General features: G+C 38.9%; 2 protein-coding genes across 3 annotated transcripts in view; one reads left to right on the forward strand and one right to left on the reverse strand.

The window, feature by feature from the left end:
• enpp6 (ectonucleotide pyrophosphatase/phosphodiesterase 6) overlaps window positions 1–23,355 on the reverse strand; it is a 162,644-nt gene that overhangs the window by 27,214 nt on the left and 112,075 nt on the right. The window lies entirely within an intron of this gene.
• On the forward strand, window positions 8,874–10,938 carry LOC110368169. Of its 2 annotated transcripts, none has more exons than XM_036130044.1 (2): window positions 8,874–10,736; window positions 10,827–10,938. In XM_036130044.1, exon 1 carries the CDS (start codon window positions 9,338–9,340, stop codon window positions 10,448–10,450), a length of 1,113 nt encoding a protein of 370 aa, XP_035985937.1. In that variant the 5' UTR covers window positions 8,874–9,337; the 3' UTR covers window positions 10,451–10,736; window positions 10,827–10,938. The 2 variants fall into 2 exon arrangements, with proteins under 2 accessions (XP_035985937.1, XP_035985938.1); XM_036130045.1 differs by having other exon boundaries at window positions 10,834–10,938.

A 23,355-nucleotide genomic window follows, 5' to 3' on the forward strand; every position in this document is an offset into this window, starting at 1 on the left:
ACTCTATAGAGTGAGAAAATTAGATCCTGATGTCCTCCAGTAGCCTAAGCCTATAGCAGTAAAACTATAGAGGTAGCTCAGAGTAACATGAGCCACTCTAGTTATAAGCTTTGTCAAAAAGGAAAGTTTTAAGATTAGTCTTAAAAATAGACAGGGTGTCTGCCTCACGGACCAAAATCTGGGAGTTGGTTCCACAGGAGAGGAGCCTGATAGCTGAAGGATCTGCCTCCCATTCTACTTTTAGAGACTCTAGGAACCACCAGTAGACCTGCAGTCTGAGAGCGAAGTGCTCTGTTAGGAACATAAGGGGTTATCAGAGCTCTGATATATGATGGAGCTTGATTATTAAGGGCTTTATACGTTGAAGTAACAAATGCATGGACTAGTTTTTCAGCATCACTCCTGTACAGAATGTTTCTAATTTTGGCGATATTCCGGAGGTGAAAAAAGGAAACTCTGGAAACCTGTTTAATATGGGATTTAAATGACATGTCGTGGTAAAAAAATAACAACAAGATTTTTTACTTTATTACCAGAGGCCAGGTTAATGCCACCCAGATTAAGTGATTGGTTAAGAAGTTTATTTTTTGAGGACTCTGGCCCAAAGATTACAATTTCGGTCTTGTCAGAATTTAGATGCAGGAAAGTTAAAGTCATCCAGCTTTTGATGTCATCAAGACATGACTGCAGTCGAAGTAATTGATTGGATTCATCAGGATTTATGGATAAATATAGCTGAGTGTCATCAGCATAACAGTGGAAATGAATCCCATGCTGTCTGATAATTTTGCCGATCGGAAGCATATATATAGTAAAGAGAATTGGTCCAAGGAATGAACCCTGTGGTACTCCACAGGTGACCCTAGAGTTTGAGGAAGATTAAATATTAACATGAACAAACTGGAATCTATCCGACAGATAAGATTTAAACCAGCCTAATGCTTTTCCGTTAATCCCTACAGTATGCTCAAGTCTTTGTAGGAGAATATTGTGATCAACTGTATCAAATGCAGCAGGACAAGTACAGACACAAGTCCATTATCTGAGGCCATTAGAGTAGTAGTAGACAAAGTAGACAAAGATTCTTCATATCTAGTTTGAAGGAAATTGGATCATGCATGTGTGATTAAGAGCCAAATGTATACAAGCCGTGAGCTGTGGAAACATACCAATGCACCACACCACAACTGAACAGCCAGCAGTAAGTGTTCAGAGTAATCAAAAATATGCTCTGTGGGATCATACTCATTTTGAAACTTGTATCAGATTGTAAAATGATGATAACCATCATTAACATGGCTAACTTCAAACTTGATGATGTCAAAACTGGATGACTTTAAATTTTCTGATTTAATTCTGGCAAGTCAAAAGTTGTAATTGATGGACCTGAGCCTTTGAAAAACTAACTTCTTAATCAATCACTTAATCTGGATTCGCCTCTGGTGATAAAGTAAAAACACTTGGTGTTATTTCTGACCTGGACATGTTATTTAAATTAAACAGGTTTCTAACGTTTCCTTTTTTCTCCTTCCGAATATTGCCAAAATTAGAGAGATTCTGTGATGTTGAAAAACTAGTCCATGCATTTGTAACTTCAAGGCTGGACTATTGTAATTCTTTATTATCAGGATGTCCACAAAATGTAGTTCAAAGCCTCCAGCTGATCCAAAACACTGCATCAAGAGTTCTGATTAAAATTAAAACGAGAGGTCATATCCCTGCTATTTTTATTTGGTGGTTCCTAGGGTCTCTAAAAGTATAATGGGAAGCAGATCTTTTAGTTATCAGGCTCCTCTCCTGTGGAACCATTCTTTGTTCTAACCCTCTTCATTGCCTCTGGATAAATTATCTCATTGATTATTTTTAACCTTGCGTTCCACCTGTTTCCTTACTTCAAATTCCCTATATGTCATTCTGTGCTTTCCACCCCAGCATATGGAGGACCAAGTCTTCCATATTTAAAAATAAATACAGAAATAAATAAATGCTCAATAAATAAATAAGCAAAATAAATAAATGCTCAATAAATAAATAAGCATACAATTAATTGCCACCAAATTAATAAATGTAGGTAGAAATTAAATTATACAGTGAGACATATATGTATATATCTCTTTTAATTAGCTTCTTTATTTATTCGCCTTTGTAATAATTACCTTATTTATTTATTGTCCGTTATAATCTTCAACTTTATTTAATAATTACTTATTTTTTTTAAGTATTTATTTATGTGCATATTATAATATTTTTGTCTGTTTTATTCTTCCTTTGTATTTTTTTACCCTATATATTTCTGTGATGCTATTTATTTCTGCCTGTCGTTTTTACATTTCTGCCTGTCCTTTTTACATTTCTGTATGCATTTCTGCCTCATTATGCAAATGAGGAGGGGCTGTGTCTTAAGGGCTCAACTTCTTCCCATTGGTTGGTTAGCATTTTACTGCATCGGTCAAATCTACATGGCTTTTCCCCGCACTAAAGCATTGTTTAGTAATGTCAAACTCAGTGGGCAGACGTTTAGTGTCCGACCTCTTAAGGGAAGCTGTTAATAGACTGGAAGAATTAGAACGCTGTACATTTGGGATCTGAATGTTTTTCTGTGGTTTCAGATTCGGCTTTTCCAGATCAATAACTCATCGGCGGATGATTTATTCTACAAAACAGACACCTCTCCGCAACCACAGCAAGGCAGACAGTGAACTACAACCATAATTTCCCCAAAACGAGTCTCCCACTGCGCTGGGTGAATTACATTGCAGAGCTCGCTTGATAAGAAAATATTGTAGTTGATTATAAAAGGCACAATATGAATTATCAGATTCACATCCAGGCAATAAAAAACACTACAGATTATCATTATTCTATCCATGTTGGTCTAATTTGTGAAGGAGGCGGAGTTTCATTAAGCCGATCCAACATTTCCCCCTCAGCTGCAACACTTGGGGTTCACACTGCGTCTTTACGCATGATCCAGCACCGCGGTGAAGTTGGTTTGAAGTTGGATATTGGACATTCAAGCTCCGCGGAGTCGGCGGGATCTAACTCACGGTTGAGCTGATTGAGGACTGATTGAGGACTCCAATTTCGGCCAGCGTCTCCCAGCTGCTCCCTCCTTCCACACGCGGTGGTGCAGTTAGGGACTGTCAAAAAACCTTTGAACCAAGCACTCTTGAGAAACAAAAGTCAATAAATTCCTTATCTTGTGACCACCTATAACAAAACTAATATAAAATCATGCCACTAAATAACATCTGTAAGGCACACTTGTTTTTATTCCATTTTAAGCTATTTTCAATTTTTAAGATTTTTTCAAAGACAAAAGTTGGCTGAAGAAGTAGAACAATTTCACGAAGAATTTGAGGGAAGCTATTGAAGAAATATAAATTATTTTCATAATAAAAAAATCTTTAAAAATAAAGAAAGGCCTACAATGGAATAAAAATTAGTGTGCCCCATCTGACTAAAGTAGTAGAACAATTTGACATAGATTTCGAGTCAGTGGCTCACATGACCTGGAAGCTATTGAAGCAATATCAATTGTTTGTATATTAAATATCTTTAAAAATAAACAAAGGCTTAAAATGGAATAAAAACGAGTGTGCCTCATCAGGCTAATGTAGTAGAACAATTTCACAAAGAATTTGAGTGAGTGGGTCACATGACCTGGAAGCTATTGAATAAAAGTCCCAATTTTTGTCTTTAAAAATATTTTAAAAATCGAAAATAGCTTAAAATGGAATAAAAACAAGTGTGCCTTACAGATTTTATCTATTGGCATCAATTTATATTAGTTTCATCTTAAATGGTCACATGATAAGGAATTTATTGATTTTTGTTTATCAAGAGTGCTTGGTTCAAAGATTTTTTGACGGTCCCTAACTGCACCACCGCGTGTGGAAGGAGGGAGCAGCTGGGAGACGCTGGCCGAAATTGGAGTCCCTCAACCGGATCAACCATGAGCTAGATCCCGCTGACTCCGTGGAGCTTGAATGTCCAATATCCAACTTTAAACCAACTTCACCGCGGTTGATCCAGCTGCTGGATTTTACCCTCATGTGCTGCGCGCGAGGGATAAACAGTGGGGAAAAAGCATAAATAAAGACTGTAAAGGACTTCTTTAGAGGGAAGAGAAGGAATAATCGATCTGAGCTGAAGCCCCTGATTTTACAAATTCCTTAAAAAGTCTGCACCTGAATTACATGTAATGTTTTGCGCACTTGAATTCAAGCGCAAGCCAGCAGCCCACCGAAGCACCACTGGCTCTGTGTCGTTAAATATAAAAGACCATGAAACACAGCTGGGACATTTTGGTACGAGTGGAAGGACATTAAGTGATTCACGTTTTGAAGGCTGGCCGCTGATAAGCCCCTGGCTCCGAGGGAAGGCAGGAGAGAGGAGCAGACACAGCGGACGTAATAAAAAAAATGCAGGATAAAGAACGAAACTTAAAAACAGACTAATTGACATTTTAGAATGCATCTGGTTAGCAGAACTGTATTCTGATCCAGCGTGTAGCCATGACCGGTTCTGAATGATGGCTTTATCTGGGAGCCGCTCAAAAAAATCATGACTCTGATCGCTCATTCTGCTGCTCGGTTACCTGCAGCACAAATAAGATGTGAAAGAAGCTGAACCAGCTCCGCAGAAGGCAGGTCTAGACTGAGCTCTGGATAGACAGAACTGTGAACGGATCATCCGCAGCCTAGATGGGCTTAACAGCCATGTAGATTCGACCGATGCAGTAAAATGCTAACCAACCAATGGGAAGAAGTTGAGCCCTTAAGACACAGCCCCTCCTCATTTGCTTAATGAGGCAGAAATGCATACAGAAATGTAAAAAGCACAGGCAGAAATGTAAAAACGACAGGCAGAAATAAATAGCATCACAGAAATATATAGGGTAAAAAAATACAAAGGAAGAATAAAACAGACAAAAATATTATAACATGCACATAAATAAATACTTAAAAAAAGAAGTAATTAATAAATAAAGTTGAAGATTATAACAGACAATAAATAAATAAGGTAATTATTACAAAGGCGAATAAATAAATAAGCTAATTAAAAGAGATATATACATATATGTCTCACTGTATAATTTAATTTTTACCTACATTTATTAATTTGGTGCCAATTAATTGTATGCTTATTTATTTATTGAGCATTTATTTATTTCTGTATTTATTTTAAAATATGGAAGACTTGGTCCTCCATACAGTTACAGCACTTTTCCTGCACATCAACTTCACATTCTTCAAATTTATGATCAGCACCACATTTGGAACACCTCTGGCTTCCTTTTCAGGCAGCAGCTATGTGCTCATATCTTTACATCTTCGATTTTAGAAACACAGCATAGTCTTTTTTCTTACTCTTATTCTGATCACAAACAGCATTAGTGGTGCATACCACCACCTACTGTACATTAATGTGTAACTATAGCCTTCAACTACTATATTCTATGTATTAGTTTCGTACTTTGTAAAAATTAGAACAAAGCTTTATTTATAATCCTGATTTCCTCCCTTTCCCCCTCTGTTCATAATATGAATTTTAGACTCCATTCTTTCTGGCTCCTCTTCTTCATCCCCCAGTTCTTAGAGGTTGGCGAAAAACTAGAACTGTGCATTACTGCCCACATCTGTTTGGAGTGTGGTTGCTGATGGCTTTGTACCTCAAGTGCATGTACATATGGAGGGAAATTTGTCTTTTTATTATTCAATCAAACAAAAGGTAATTACAATCAAAATGTGTGCTCAAAACCAAAAAATATTTGTGATCAAACTAAATATGAATAATTAAAACAATATTTTATGAAAATAGATTATGTGTCCAAAACTAATGTCCCTCTATATATGTATATAAAATACTAGAAATATCTAATTCTATTAGTCCTTTTTATATTAATTTCTATGTTTGCTAAGTAAGTTAATTTACTATGTGCCTATTATGTTAAACTTTTATTTAATCTTTTCAAATGCTGGCCTATATCCTTATTCATGCTGATATTTCAAACATACCAATATAACAATTTCTACACAACTCCCTGTATCTTACTTTTGTATTTTAAAAATCATAATGAAGTAGTTATAATCAGGTCCAGTATCTTCAAATCTTTCCTCTGTTCCCTCCCTTTTTAATCCTATATAACCATCTTGCTGTTCTTCCATGTCTCATCTTTTTTGCAATTATTTCTTCAGTTTTCAGTTATTACTTTGTTTATTCCCTAAATTACTTTTATGTACAGTAAAGTTCTTCCTCTAGTTGGTCAGATTACAACCATTTATGTTTTACAGCGCCAACAATCGCTCAACGCAATTGCACCATGGAGCCAAGCTGTCCAACAGGGACACATACTGCCGGATACATCTTGAATTGCTGGGGAGCTTGTAAGATGGTGTGTTTGTCTATTTTGTCCATTGGGAACCTGGAAGATGTGTACATAATTTGATTTATGATAACAGGATTTCTGCTTACTTCCTCGGGGAAGTTTCTAGCTCGATTTGAGGCAGCAAGTCCAACAAATTTGGCTGTTTGGGAATTGCCATGAAGATTGACCAGCAGAGACTTGAAGGCTGACCCAAATTACACAGTCAGCCTGACACAAAACAATCTCCTTGTTATTGAATCTGGTACCCTGATGGCTAGCCTTGGAGCTGGCTATGTCAAATTCTCCTGGATGTTTTGCAAAGAACACACTATAACCCCACCCGGAACTGCTATTGACACCTGTGAACTTTAACAGTGCCCTTCTGTACTGCTGATAATACTGACTTGCACACACACGCACGCACACACACACACACACGCACACACACACACACACACACACACACACACACACACACACACACACACACACACACACACACACACACACACACACACACACGAACATGGTGATAAATGCATCCTCCTGTGAATCATTTGCTGTGCCTGATGTTTTTCCCTCCTGGGACAAGAACCTTGGTTGGATGTGTGCCTACACGCTGCTCACTTGGAATGCTGCACTTGGATGCTGTTGAGAATTAAAAATATATCTTAGTTAGGGTTACTGAGGAAAGCAGAGTTGGGTCTGTCCTTTCCTGCTCCAGCGTAAGATAAACATGGAGTTTTATTGCCCTGAGGGGGTGGTCAGCAGGAGAGGGGGTCAGTCATCCTACCTCTGAGCCATGCAGGAGGAGTTTAAAGTTAATAAAAGGAATGTCTTGGTAAAACTTACTTCAGACAGATAGACTTATCCACCGGTGAGAACAACATCTTGTAATGGTATGTAACTCTGTCTCCATATTTAATTTCTATGAATTAAATATGTATTTGAACCGTTCTACCTCTGATCAATGATTCCTTATTTTATTGTCAAATCTTAAACCGGGGTAAAAATGGGCCTTTAGTAGCGAAGCAGGATTAGGCCAATAATAAAAATATCACAATTTGGTTAGCCGTGACCCGGATTTTGACATTAAAGTGGAGGAACATTTTGAATTTGGGCACGAAGAAGTAATCACTTACAGCAAAACAGGGTCGACCCGAAAAAAAGTAAGGAGATTTTGATTCTCCTATTGGCTAAAGATTAGATGTAGGCTAAATCAAGTGTTGCTGTAAGTGAGAAGCTTTCTTCTCAAAATATCAGAGGCTGAACGGTATAACTAGGTTTGAATGGAATTTATGTTGAAACCGAGAAATGACTGAATGGGATTTATGTGTTTGTTTACGTCACAAAAACTTAGAATTGGATATTAACCTAAATGCCAAGAAGCCTTGAAATGGTGAGGCGAAAAATAAAATAAAACGAAATAAAAAAGATAAAAACATAGACAAAAAAAGGGATATGTTCTAGGATTGGCCAAACGACAACCAGACTGACAAACTGGTAATTTTAGGGCTGAGGTGTGCGCTGCCTCTTGAGAACTAGGGACACTCAAAAAGTAGCAGGGAATAGGACGGCCGAGAATACGTATCTTTAAGTTGAGGCTAAGAGCAGCAAGACCTTAAGAGTGAGCTGTTATAGAAGATAAGAGATTAAAAAAAAAGGGATCCCAGGAAAGCAATAAAGTTTGTTTTCTAGTTTTCGAAAAACGGGGTTTTTCGAGAACACGACGATTAGACGAGGAGATTTTAACATAAGGAAACGTTTCGTCGAGTGGAAGGGTATTAAAAGGAGAAGACCCTCTGCGCGCGCCAGGCTGTCTGTCTTAAATGTTATATTTGTTATGTCTTGTCTGATGTTTTGAATGTCTCGGTAATATGGGATCCATGGTTTTGAGAGAAGGAGAGATTGGTTGAACCCTGCAACTCAGCGGAGAGTGGGGGTATGTGTGTGTGTGTGTGTGTGTGTCTTCAGGATGGTGTGAATTTCTCCGCGTGCATGGGCCTCAAGATTAGAGCAATGACTGGGGTGCAGTTTAATTTTGTTAAGTAAAAGTGATAAGTAAAAATATGGGTGAAAATAAAAACTAAAGGGGAATTTGGAAATCATTGGAAAAAGGGGTTGATGCATTAATAATGTTTGTTGAAGTGCAGGAGAATTTCAATGCAGTAAAACGTTTGAGGTATTGGCTGCAAGCTGTATGTGTGAGTTGCATTGGAGAGAATGAACTGCTGCGTTTTGGTGAGTTTTGGAGAAAACTTTTTTATTTTTGAACTGTAGCCTAAAAGTTAGAAAGTGGTTAGAAGTTTGGAAAAGTTGTTGAAAATTTGGCTGAACATTGAACATCTGTTTGAGGCATTATAAATTGGGAAAACACAAAAGGGAAAATGCCTTCTGTTAGAGTGTAATTTTAACTAGCATTATCTATTGCAAAATAGCGTTTTAAAATGCCTAATGAATATATATACTTTCAGACATGAAATATAATTTGCGATTAAATAGTGATTAAATGGTTTTCATTGTTTGATAGCCCTAGTTATAATAGATAAATAAATAAATATAATTCATCAGACTTAAATCTGGCTGATTAATAGGGAGCAGAAAATGGCCACCCTATAAACGTTTGCTCATTTGCAGGCCTGGGAAAACCACATTAAGCAGAACTAAACAGAGTTAAAAGTTGGGTTAAACTGTACCTTAATAGTGTGTGCAAACTGATATTGCGGTTGATTTGATCGATTTTGTTAACACTGCATTTAGTCATGAGTCAGTTTTTAAGTTATCCTTAAATGAAGCAGCTAAAATTGAGGAATTTATGACTAATGTTATTGGTTTGCATTGTTTTATTATAGATACTGATATTGCAGAACGGCAGAAACTAGTAGATTCAGAAAATATTACGGGATCATCGCAGGACGGTCCCCACATTATTCATTGTATTTAATCACATTTTCATAGTCCCACAAAATGCAGATGCCCTTGTCACACAGTTATTTAAGAACACAGGAGTTTTCTAGTTGTTCACTTGGTAACATGCAACTTCTGGTGAATAAACTCCCCAGTATCAGTGCTGGTGGTCGAACATGGCTGGCTGAATTACAAAATTTAACCAAAGGCTCACAACTGGCTCTCGGTGAGTTTAGAGCCATTTTAAGACTTTCTGTGTCTGCGCCTGTAATAACGGATATTGAAAAGGTTGCTCAAACGTTTCATATGCCTGATGAAACTTTATTGTCTTCAGTAATTTCTTCCTTGGAAGTTGCAATTGTACAACACTTTCCATTGTCCACATCAATTGAGCTTCCTAAATTTGACTGGAACCCACGACAGCGTCCTGCAGATTACATAACTCAAGCTGCAGAGACATGGATCAAACACACGGGTGTGGATCCTAAAACAAATTGCTCCAATCTGGGTGAATTATTTAGAGGGGCAGTTTTGGATGGGGTTCCTTCTTTAGTGTCCCTGCTTATGAAACAAAATCCTGATATACCTGGGTGTTCGTATGCTCGCTGGGAAACCTGTTTGATCGACTATTTGCATGTGGCTCAAAGGGAGGACAGGAAGTCGAAGCAGGACTTAGAGGACTTGCAACTTCAATTACTTAAATTACAGTTACTAGAAGCAAAGCGGAAAGTGACCAAGAGAAAGCAGGAGCTGACACAAAGAACTGTCTCTGCGGGTGCATCATGTGGTGCTCAGACCCTGACGGTTCCACCACAGTCTAATTTCATTCAAGGAGGGGGGCCACCTCCTCCGCTTTTCTGTTCTGTATTTGATTCCAGATTTGCTGTTCCTGTGTATGGACGCGGATCTCATTGTGACAGTCAGTGCAGACATGGAGACAGGACCAGGAGACCGAGTAGACGGGGCGGACATGTCAGAACTTTTCGACCATCTACAGACATCTGCTTTAAATGTGGTCTCTCTGGGCACTGGGCCAGGGACTGTTTCGCATCACTAAATCCTGGCATGAAATCCTGGCATGAGCTCCCATCCGGAAGGTCAGTACCCCAGAAAAGGGATAACGCTCCCATGAACAATGTTTCCTCACCCTGGAGAAGTGGCCAGCGCTCATGAACAGCGCAGATCCCAAGCTGTCAAGGGAAGTGACTGTATGAATTTTTGCGCACATTGGAGCCACCTGTTTCATCAAACACTGAGTTGTGGACTGAGACTTTGTCACTGAGGTGCTTGCTGAGACGTTGCAGCGACCTACTGCCACACTGGGGGAAGAGATGTACAGTTCCATGCATGGAAGCCTTTGAATATGAAGTCTCACCTCCATCTCGTGTTTGCTTGATCTGTCACATGTCATTCCGGGTCCATCTCAGGTGCCGCAGCCTGGTATCAAACATTTTTTAAGGTAATTCAGACTGATTTTTCTACCAATATACTTTTGACCAAATTTTATGGAATGTGATTTTTAATATCTTTTCTGTCTCCAACTCTTGAGCTTCCAGGTAAATGGATTGGTGCAGGTGATAAATTCTTAAGGCAGCCGATTGAGCAGATACGAACACTACAGGTTTGCGGTTTTGAAAACTATACTACTGTCTCTTAAATTTTTTACTATATTACTGATATGTTCCTTTTAAACATGAGTTTTAATTCTATTATGTCCAGGACCATATTGCTCATAATTGACAGCAGAAGGTATATTTTACCATCACAATTATTAGCAGACAATCCACAGGGGTGGGAATACTTTTATGTGCTACACTTCTACTTAGGTCTCTGTGAGTTCTGGTTGACAACTGCATGTCATAAATTTTCACAAGGGGGGTTGCAACGTCCTGAGGGGACAGGTTTATTACATGGGCCTCTCGGTAAGCACAGATGTGTCCTGCTTGGGACATTCTGTTTTTAAACAACATAGGTTAAACGGATCTGTTAGGTTCTTTCTTAAATAGCTCTCAAGTATTGAGATTTTTCTATTGTACAATATAACCGTTGCATGCTAAAACTTATCAGATTTTCACCAGACTTTGCTGTTACCAGGTGTTTTATTCAGGTAAAACCCAATATTTTATCAGTATGTAAGTACCTTGGAACGTTCAGCATTCTCATACCATCAACTTGCTGTGAGCACATTAGAATAAACATTATTTCAATGGGTACACTGGTCTTATACAACTTTTGATGGACTTCTTGTAGATCTGTGGGATTATGAAATTGCATTAAGTTTTGATCCGAATCCGGGATATAGGGCAGTGTTTTTCATACTTCAATTCAGATAATTATTTGCAGTTAATTGATTCCCTGTGGTGACTAATACTATTCTTTGTTAATGTTTTGTAACAAAATTAATTTTGTTCCAAGCAGAGGGATATGACATAAACATTTATATGATAACACTATATTGTAAAGCCATACAGATCTTAAACTTTATATCAACCTTTGGCACAAGTAATTTAAGGGAAGGATAAACAGAAAAACTACATAAACCTCAAAAAACTGGATAAAACAGAGATAAACAGAGGGTAATCTTTAATCTTTAATTCAGAGAGCATTCTGACATTCTTACAGGATAACAGTGTTATGGAAATATAATCACTTACATATAATAATGTAGTTTAAAGTAATATAGATGTTAACCTTAACCCAGTGACCTGAACAGATGAGGATGTATGTAGAACAAAGGGTGTTTTCACACTTCAGTGGGCAAGTGTACATCCCAGGATGCACCGAGGCCATATGACAGTCTTGTGAGCAGATAACGCTGTTAAAAATGCTTACATGAGGCTTTTCATTGTTTTAGTTAACTTCCAGGAAACAAGCCAGGAACCAAGCTAGATTAAATTTAACGGTCAAAGGTTAGGCAGCAGACTCACTATCTCAAGGAAACTTAGACAAAAGGTTGGTCCAGCACAAACGGGCCTTACATACGTCTTGTTACTATACTTTGATTTCACAACTGCATTAACTAATTTTTGATTTTACAGACAGGGGGATCTTCACCAGAGATTAACGTATTTGTGTGGTCGTTGCATTTTCTTACAGGACAGCGTAAGGACGAGGAAAGAGGAATTGCAATAAAATGTCTCATTAACTATTACATTTCTAAAATAGGTTTCTCATAGGATGGAGAAGAAACAACAAGAAGGTTGGTTCAGATTAATGGGGAGAATTCTAAACACAATTGACTATAGTTCTGTGCACAGACGTAAATTGGAAATGGGGTGAAAAAAGCTGTGAAGTGTGTTTCTTTTGGGAGTGTTCAGTTAATTTCATTACAGGATATGTTTCCATATGACTGAAAGGAGCTTTTCGGGACCGAAGTCAACCTCCGGAATTACAGGTAGCACACGACATTTGATATTTAAACGATTGTCGTGTAAGTTTCAGGTTGTATTGGAGACATTACATTAGGAGAGTTCAGGAATGGGAGGGGGAGTTCAGTCACCCCCGACTTCGACGAGAGTGCACGCTAAGGTTATCGACAAGCAGATGTGGTGGGCCAGAGGTCAGGGGCCCATCAGACTCCAGGAGCCGTGTGTACCAGTCACCAGAGAGTTCCAGGGAGACATCACCGGAACAACTTATCTCGCAGAGCCACCCACGGAGGGGCAGCTGGAATTTTATTTTGTTTTCGTTTTTTATTTTTAATAAAGATTAACATACAGTTCTGTGGAGACCGCGGTTGGAACACTGACTCTTTAAACCATCTTCTTTAAAGGCGAGAAGAAGACATCTTCGAGACGCAAGACATCATGACAACAATTGAATGCATTGTGTAAAAAAGAAAAAAAGAAAATGAGAGTTTTGTAACCACTGCATATGTCTTATAAGTTCCATATTCATAAGGTGTTCAATATTAGTATCGTTAGAATCTTGGTTTTGCATTGCATGAAAATCTGTTTTTTTATTCTGTGGTTTGATCTGAGTGTAGTGCTTTCATGGGTTATCTTTATTTCTAAGAAGACATTTTGTTAATCTAGGTTAGGACTAAAGTCATAGTTAGATCATATAATAGTTTCTGGTAGTTGCATATTTTTCTTAGCTTTGCACCTCTCGGATAAAGGTGCTTACTTTTCTTAATTCTAGTAGGTTAGAGATTCAGATAGGTTTAGTAGCTTTTTAGCTTATACTTGGGTTATTTTACATTTAAGGGGAACATTTGAACTTCATTTGATTTCATAAGTCGCCAACAGAGGGGACAGTGGGTTACAATATTACATCTTACTATTTACATTTTGTTTAAGGGTTTCAAGACATAGACTTAGTTTAGCCTAGTTATTGGTTTGATCCTTGAGGGATCAAAACAGAGGGGTTGTTGAGAATTAAAAATATATCTTAGTTAGGGTTACTGAGGAAAGCAGAGTTGGGTCTGTCCTTTCCTGCTCCAGCGTAAGATAAACATGGAGTTTTATTGCCCTGAGGGGGTGGTCAGCAGGAGAGGGGGTCAGTCATCCTACCTCTGAGCCATGCAGGAGGAGTTTAAAGTTAATAAAAGGAATGTCTTGGTAAAACTTACTTCAGACAGATAGACTTATCCACCGGTGAGAACAACATCTTGTAATGGTATGTAACTCTGTCTCCATATTTAATTTCTATGAATTAAATATGTATTTGAACCGTTCTACCTCTGATCAATGATTCCTTATTTTATTGTCAAATCTTAAACCGGGGTAAAAATGGGCCTTTAGTAGCGAAGCAGGATTAGGCCAATAATAAAAATATCACAATGCCCCCCACCACCACCCGAAAACCCTCCCACCTTAAATATGTCTGCTTATGATGTTGTCGGTATGTTTACTTTTTTGTGCTGAGTTTTTTTTCTTGCATTGATCGAATTGTCAGAGAGACAGTGCGACTAATGCACTCTTTTTTTCCCTCAACCCCCCTTATATATTCCTTTCTCCACTCTGCAAGAAGGCGGCGACTGCCAAGGCTGCAGCCGCAGTCTCCTGTCTACCCATGTAGATGGGCTGTACAGAAACAAAAATTTTAAATGACAGATAAAGAAATTCAATTAAATTATGTTGTGTGAGTAGCTGTGGCTAGCATGCTTAATGCACTTGCCACGTGTAGTTTGCTGTTCTATTAATGTTTGTTGTTATGTTATGTTAGCCTTATTTAGCTAGCTAACATTACTTAGACATGTTTTCCCTTACAGTTGCAGAGTGAAGCGGAAAACTTGTCATCCTACTGCAACAATTAAAAAGAAGCAGGCACTGCCAATTCTACTTCTTTTGTTTGATAAATCGAGAAAATATGACTCCTAGAATACATGTGAGCAGTGTTCCCTCTAAACTGTGTGCAAACGTGCACGGCACCTGGATTCAGCGCTCACAGCAAATCTATGCTGAACTGTAAATAAAATAATAATAAACCATGTTTTTTTGTACCATTTTGCAACTCTGGTGAGATGGTGTTCCATGGCCCTGCTCTGTGAGCGCCAGGTGCTAATCGGAGCGCACCACTGATTGATGGGTGGGGCAAACGTCTTTATAGTTGGGCAGGTTACAATGTGCATCTTTGTTCTGGGCCTCGTTTCAGAAAGAGTGGCCAATCTACCCTGAGTAGAAAGCTGCTGCTCTGAGTAGTTCTACCTCACTCTGTCATACTCAGCGTTTTTGGTTTCAGAATAGGTGATATCAGTCAGGTAAGTAAACACCGCATTCGATCAACCATGAGTTTAACGAGAGCACGAGCATGAAAAAAGCACTCCTCAATGGATCGAAGATAACGTGATTCACCATGGCAACGACAGGAGATAAGCATCCTGGAAGTGCGCATTTCCTGCGAGTGGAATTAAAAATCTTTAAAGAAGGCTTATGGAGAATATTAAACCATAGAAACAATGCTGTTGCTGCGGAACAAGCGAGTTGGCGGCAGAGAATAGCTAAAAAACTCCATTCATGAGTTATATGAGAGTTATTTGACAAAGAATTACAGCTGTTTTCTCACACTTCACTCATTCAACACAAAGGGGGGGGGGGGGGGGCACTGATCATGAAAGGCGTTGAAAGAAGATGTCGGGAAATAATGATGACGTATGAAATACAGCTTGATCAGGTATGGTGAAGTTCTAAGTTTTTCTTATGTTTAATTAACTGGCTATATTGAACATATGCAATTTATGATGGGATGGTGTGAGTTATTGAAATAACTGAAATGTTAATTTTTTTGCCAACATTGTTCACTCATCCTTCTAAAACAAGAGCTGACACTGATTGTCTTGTAGGTGTTAAATTTGTGCCAACCTAACTTTATATTAATCATATATGCTATATTTATATTATAAGTTGAAGTAAAGGTGCCACTGTTTAAGTGAAGAAATGTGCCGCAGCCCCAACGGTTTTTAGGAAGAAAAATGTATGAATAGAAAATTAGACTTGGAAGTGCCAAAATTTGATACAGAATAAATGACTGCTTTCATTCTGTGTAGTTCTTTTATTAATCTTTTGGGTCTCTGACTATGGAACAGTGCAACAGCAACATTCCTGACAGCGTGACATACAGCTGCCTCTGAAAGTTTTCTGCGTCTCCTATGTTATTAAAAAGCTGCTGTTGGCATAAAAACGAAGAGCAGCACAAAGAAATAGTTTAGAACTGAGAGCATTCGCTCATTGTGTTGGAAAAGCGATGTGCGAGCTAAGAATATTGAAATAAGTCATCTGACGACCTCAAAGCGCTTTACACTGGTCAGTCATTCACACATTCACACACACATTCACACCCTGATGGTGGTGAGCTACATTGTAGTGACAGAAGAGAGGCTGCACACAGAACCACATGCTTGTGATAAATCTTACTGCAGAAAATGTAAATAATTTAATGGCAATAAAATTGGAACTCGGAAAGATGTGCACATCTCTGTTCTTACTTAGCAGGACCCCTACTCTGAAATAAAAATATGCTATAAAGCTCTTTACAAAAATCCAAGACTTTTGTCTTTTTCATGTAATTGGGCTAAATCAGTTTTACCTAAACTAAATAATTTAAAAGAAGTCATTGCTGTAACTTGATTATTTTAGTAAGCTATGTAGCTTGTTATAATCTCAGGTTTTGGACAGGCGTAATGTAGCCTCAGTGTTCACATGTGATGTTGCTCACAGAGGTCAAGTGAACGGTCAGGGAGTCTATGTGTTTGCTCAGAAACATGAAAAATTAGGGGGAACATTGGTTGTAACCCTGCAGTTTATAAATTGGAGAGAAAATGGCGCTCTACACACCAAGAGGAATCCTACTTAATCTGGAGGGACAGACTATTGTTGTATAACAAGACCCTCCGCAGAGTTAGAGCAGCATATTTTTCATCATTAATTGAAGAGAATAAAAATAATCCTAGATTTCTCTTTAGTACAGTTGCCAAACTTACCCAGAGCCACAGCTCTGTTGATCCATCCATTCCCTTAGCTCTTAGTAGTAATGATTTTATGGGATTCTTCATAAATAAAATTGATGCCATTAAAAATAAAATAATTGGCATCCTCCCAAACATGATTACCTCGTCCTCAGTAAGTGAGGCAGCATTGGAGGAATCTTTAGAATCTGTGCAGTGTTTGAACTGTTTAGAAGCAGTAGAGCTTTCTGAGCTATCTAAAATTTTAGCTTCATCTAAACCTTCTACCTGTATGTTAGACCCAATCCCAACCAAGTTGTTTAAGGACATATTCCCTTTGATCAGTGGCACTATTTTAGACATGATTAATCTATCCTTAGTAAATGGATATGTACCACAGGTTTTGAAAGTAGCTGTTATTAAACCTTTACTTAAGAAACCTTCTCTTGATCAAGATGAGTTAGTAAATTACAGACCTATATCTAATCTTCTTTTCTTATCTAAAATTCTTGAGAAAGTAGTTGCTAATCAACTTTGTGAACATTTACAAAGTAATGACCTACTTGAGGAGTTTCAGTCAGGCTTCAGAGCTCATCATAGCACTGAAACAGCTCTGGTGAAGGTCACTAATGATATTCTCATGGCCTCAGATAATGGACTTGTGTCTATACTTGTCCTGTTAGATCTCAGTGCTGCAGTTTGATACAGTTGATCACAATATTCTCCTACAAAGACTTGAACATACTGTAGGGATTAAGGGGAAAGCATTAGGCTGGTTTAAATCTTATCTGTCAGACAGATTCCAATTTGTTCATGTTAATAATAAATCTTCCTCAAACTCTAGGGTCACTTGTGGAGTACCACAGGGTTCAGTCCTTGGACCAATTCTCTTTACTATATATATGCTTCCGATAAAATTATCAGACAGCATGGGATTAATTTCCACTGTTATGCTGATGATACTCAGCTATATTTATCCATAAATCCTGATGAATCCAATCAATTACTTCGACTGCAGTCATGTCTTGATGACATCAAAAGCTGGATGACTTTAACTTTCCTGCATCTAAATTCTGACAAGACTGAAGTTGTAATCTTTGGGCCAGAGTCCTCAAAAAATAAACTTCTTAACCAATCACTTAATCTGGGTGGCATTAACCTGGCCTCTGGTAATAAAGTAAAAAATCTTGGTGTTATTTTTGACCAAGACATGTCATTTAAATCCCATATTAAACAGGTTTCCAGAGTTTCCTTTTTTCACCTCCGGAATATCGCCAAAATTAGAAACATTCTGTCCAGGAGTGATGCTGAAAAACTGGTCCATGCATTTGTTACTTCAAGGCTGGACTATTGTAATTCTTTACTATCAGGAAGTCCACAAAATGCAGTTCAAAGCCTTCAGCTGATCCAAAATGCTGCAGCAAGAGTTCTGATGAAAATCAACAAGAGGGATCATATTTCTCCAATTTTAGCTTCCCTTCATTGGCTTCCTGTTAAATCAAGAATAGAATTTAAAATTCATCTTCTAACGTATAAAGCCCTTAATAATTAAGCTCCATCATATATCAGAGCTCTGATTACCCCGTATGTTCCTAACAGAGCACTTCGCTCTCAGACTGCAGGTCTGCTGGTGGTTCCTAGAGTCTCTAAAAGGAGAATGGGAGGCAGATCCTTTAGCTATCAGGCTCCTCTCCTGTGGAACCAACTCCCAGTTTTGGTCCGTGAGGCAGACACCCTGTCTACTTTTAAGACTAGGCTTAAAACTTTTCTTTTTGACAAAAATTATAACTAGTGGCTCATGTTACTCTCAGCTACCTTTATAGTTTTACTGCTATAGGCTTAGGCTACTGGAGTATATCAGGATCTAATTTTCTCACTCTATTGAGTTCTACTGTTCTTCAATTATGCATTATGTGTTGTCATTTCTGCTTTAACCTTCTGTTCTCTCTCTTTTCTCTTCATAGTAGGTACACCTGGTCTGGCGTTCTGTTAACTGTGACATCATCCAGAGAAGATGGCTCACCCGCTACTACCATCTAATGTAGAACAGATTACTAGATCAATGTGTGCTTCTGTGCTTTTTTGTTTCTCTTGTTGTGTCTCTGTTCTGTCTTCTGTAACCCCAGTCGGTCGAGGCAGATGACCGTTCATACTGAGCCCGGTTCTGCCGGAGGTTTTTCCTTCCCGCTAATGGGTGGTTTTTCTTCCCACTGTCGCTTCATGCTTGCTCAGTATGAGGGATTGCAGCAAAGCCATGTACAATGCAGATGACTCTTCCTGTGGCTCTACGCTTCCCCAGGAGTGAATGCTGCTTGTCGGGACTTTGATGCAATCAACTGGTTCCCTTATATAGGACATTTTTTACCAATCTGTATAATCTGACCCAATCTGTATAATATGATTGAACTTGACTTTGTAAAGTGCCTTGAGATGACATGTTTCACGATTTGGCGCTATATAAATAAAATTGAATTTAATTGAATTGAAATGAGTCCTGGGACATGCAGAGCTGGTGTCCAAAAAGTGCACTTTTTAAACTCTTGTGTGCATTAACATTGATGTGCACTTTTCAATTTCAGCCTTTTTTAAGTAGCTGACAAAGCAGCATTTCAATTGTGTGATGTTCTTTTTAACTGGTTATCATCTACCTGTTTAGTTTAATACTTCAAAATATTGTTCTGATTGTGGTTCCATTTTTGTGTTGTTACCTCAGTTGTAATTGTTGCTGATTTTATTCTTGCAGTTAGCGTGATCTCAGAAAACCATTTTTTTGCACTACCTCAGACAAGTGATTGCATATTTTTGCTATTGCTAATTTTAGATTTCAGGATTATTTGCACATTGAAAGAATAACACCTCAGAAAGCCTTAAACATATTTTTCAAATCATGTTATATTTGGGTTATTTATTTTGCATTTATTTGGACACTTATTTAACTAGAATCTGTAATTCTGTTGACAGATTATGTTCCATGTTGAGAAAAAGGTGAATTTTATCATGTTAATGAAAAACTTTTTGTGCCTTTAATTATTTGTCATCTTTTATCCCCGTGGTTTCGAGTATCGAATATTTTCTTGGATATTGATATCGAGTTTGAAATTTTGGTGTTGTGACAACCCTGGGAAAGATTAGGCCATGCCAACCAAATCTTTGACCACATATCTCTCGGGGCCTGGACTAAGATCAATCTGTCATGGGCCGTTTCTCAATATGCGTTCTTGAGCGGTCTCGTGTGCTCGTGACACGTCATCAGCCTCAGCCCGAGTACTGTTCCAATTGCCGAGAACGGCAAACCGAGAACACGAAGAATCCCCGGATATTTTTCTTGCCCGTCCTCTTTATCGAGCATGCATCAGAGCAGACTTGTGCGTTCTTCAGACTGACCGTTTGCCCAGAATGCACCACGGCTGCAGCTTGATTCGAGACAGAGCTCACAGCGGTAAGTTAAAAATTCCCTTTTCTGCTGCTGCTGTTGTTCAAAAATATGTTTTCAGATCGTTTGAGGCGAGAACATTATACTTTTAAGCTTACTTATGTGGCCCGTTTACAGAGTTAGTGCGTAATTTTAATAAAAAGTCCGACGTTGAGCAGAGCAGAGTGACCAGCAGAGTGACCCGCAGACCTCCGAGGGAAACCGCAGCCAGGGCTGATGTTAGTCCGTTTTTAATACACTTCTGTCGGCCAAGTAGTGTGCATATTACCGCTGGTTATGATTTATTTGTTTTGTGTTTATCTGACTAACGTGTGTTGCTTTATTAACTCAATACTTGTTGGAATAAATTGTAAATGTCTCCCAAGGACGACAGCAGCATATAAAATCAATAAATAAATAAAATCTACAAATGTTTTTCCTATCTGAGTTTCTTCTGAGTCAGGACACGAAGAATTGAGAGGAGAAAGAGGGAAAGAAAACAGAGTTAGTGCGTAATTTTAATTGGAACCCTGCCACCTCTGAGTCTCTAGTTAAGTCTCTGCCTGCTGTTGGAGTTTCCTGTCTCACCTCTGAGTTTCAACTGCTGGATTTACCTGCCACCTCTCTGCTTCAATAAGGCCTGTTTAACTGTTGGATTTACCTGCCTCATCTGTGCTTCAGCTGCTGGATTTACCTGCCACCTCTCAGCTTCAACTGCTGGATTTACCTGCCACCTCTCAGCTTCAAGTAAGGCCTGTATTACTGCTGGATTTACCTGCCACCTCTCTGCTTCAACTGCTGGATTTACCTGCCACCTCTCAGCTTCAAGTAAGGCCTGTATTACTGCTGGATTTACCTGTCACCACTCTGCTTCTAGTGAGGCCTCCGTTTGCTGCTGGATTGTCCTGCCTCCTCTGTGCCTTAAGTAGGCCTCTGCTGTCTGCTGGATAATCCTGCTTCCCCAGAGCTTCAGTGAAGCCTCTGTTAGCTGCTGGTTCCTGTCTCCTCTGTGCTCCAGCCCTCAAGAACTCTCTCCGGTCCGTCAGCTCCTGGTCACATCTACACCCCTGTTCCAGTCCAGTCCTGCCTCTCTGGTTTCATCATTCACTGCTCATCTTCTTTTCAATAAACTCTCAATAAATTGCCCCATGTGTGTAGTGCCCATTCTGGGTTCATCATAGAAAAATCATGACACAATCATATAGAATTTGGTACAGATCAGATGGAAAATGTGGAGATTAGAGCCAAATGTATGGTCATGGTATGAGGTTTCACTTCACAGCGCAGCCATGACCACACCCTCCAGTGAAAACTGTTTTCACTGGATATACTTTTTTTTCATGATTTTGAGTGAACTATCTATTTACCAAATTTTAAATCCCTACGATTTACAGTTTCGCCCAACTTACTCTCGGTGGCACTGTAGAGCAATTTGGCTATGCCCGTTTTAAATTACATTAAAAACTTAGGATTTCTTTCAGGGGACAACTTTTGGTATAGTTAGGTGAGTTTTGGTGCATGTTTAGGACTCCAAAAGGCCATTCTAAGAGGTAGAAGTAAAATGAAACCATATGATCACAATAGGCCTTCGCAGCGCTTAGCTGCTCTGGCCTAATTATGCGCAGTGATGAAGTCATCAACCAGAAGTCCTTTTGCTGATAATGACCTTATATTTACCAGAGCCAGTCTAAGTGACTTGGTGGAAGACAGTTCTTCAATTTGAGGTTGCTTTAGACAGGAGAATTATTCTAAGATTTGAATATAGGCAATTGGATATCATCTTTTTGTTTAGTGTTATTTTATCTTTTGGTGATCCAAAGAGGTATTCTCCTGTATTACACTATGGAGGGGGCCAGACACATTTTGTAGGAACATAGGTGATGTCATTCCCGTTTGCGGTGAGGCGTAATGTGTCACTTCCTGTTGTCACGGTGTGAATTGCGGTCTGTTGTTCCAGACTCTCTCGCTTTTATCTTTAATCTCTTTGCTGTTGTAATGCCGGTTCAAACGTGATGACCTGCATCTCCCATGATGCAATGTGGTCAAAACGACCACCAAATCCCATCATGCAACACGGCCCAAAGTGACCATGACCCTATTAATGAAGCGAAGAGATAACGTTGCTAGGGAAAGGTATAAAATAAAACCCGGCAACACGAAATCTCCCTTCTTCTTGCCGTTTCTGCCAGTCAGGGAAGGCACACAGCTGCTCCACTCCGTGGATTAAACCCCCCCCCCCCACGCCACGTGCTCGATAACTCTTTGTTGGATCGAAGATTACAGACGCAAACTCCATTCCCTGTATTTACTGACAGGAGTTTGACTTAAAAAGGTGCTTTTTAATGTGACAGGGTGGACCAGGAAGTGGGAAGTTGGGGGGCGGAGCATAGCTTTTAAAAGCCAGAGGGAGCAAATCTGGGCCTTTCACTCCACCTGGGTGCAGAGGGCAACCGGCAGCCATCATACTTGAGTGGTTAAGCCTAATTTGTGTTTGGTGCAAACACAGACAAAGGTAAATGTATACTCTGTCTGTCATAAAAGCAGTGTGGCAAATAACAACCATATCCTTTTACATCCAAGTAGTAGCTACAGTCATCAGTCATCACCTGCTGGCCTCTTCAACTAAGAGTTCCTTTTGGAATGCTAACAAAGGTAACTTACCTAAGGTACTAATTTGAATAACAGAGATCGTCATATTGATTGTGGAATGTGTGTGTTTTTTAGTAATTTGGATGCTACTGAGTCGCCACTGTTTTTTTCCCTTTTGTTAAGTTTTAGGCTGTGTATTAATTGTTTGGGCCTGTATAGGATTTTCGGAGCGTGTCAATTTGAATTGACCTGGGGTACCTTTGCATGTTTTGTTTGGTTTTTATTTGGGCTTTTGTTTGGCCATGCCATTTTGATTTTGTTTCCTAAATTGCATATTTATTATTATTTAAACTACTCCAGGTCAGTAAAGTATACGCTAGTCCTGTTTTGAATGCAGCCCATCGATTAACCGTATTTTTAAGATTTTAGAACATTGAATAATGATGATTTTATATCTGTAAATAAACATTGGACTACTAATTACGTCTCTTTACATTCTATTTTACACTTGGTCACAATTGGCGTTGTTGACAGGATAGAGACTTTAGTGGCCCATAGTTGTTTGATAAAAGGGAGAAAACAGTGGTTGGCATCTACAATCAAGATCTACGGAGGATCGTCTTCAGGACACTGGTGCTGATTGGAGCCTAAAGGAATGGAGGACATTCAAGCCATTATGGACCAGGTACGACA

The sequence above is a fragment of the Fundulus heteroclitus genome, unplaced genomic scaffold, assembly GCF_011125445.2.
Source record: "Fundulus heteroclitus isolate FHET01 unplaced genomic scaffold, MU-UCD_Fhet_4.1 scaffold_28, whole genome shotgun sequence".
NCBI lineage: Eukaryota > Metazoa > Chordata > Actinopteri > Cyprinodontiformes > Fundulidae > Fundulus > Fundulus heteroclitus.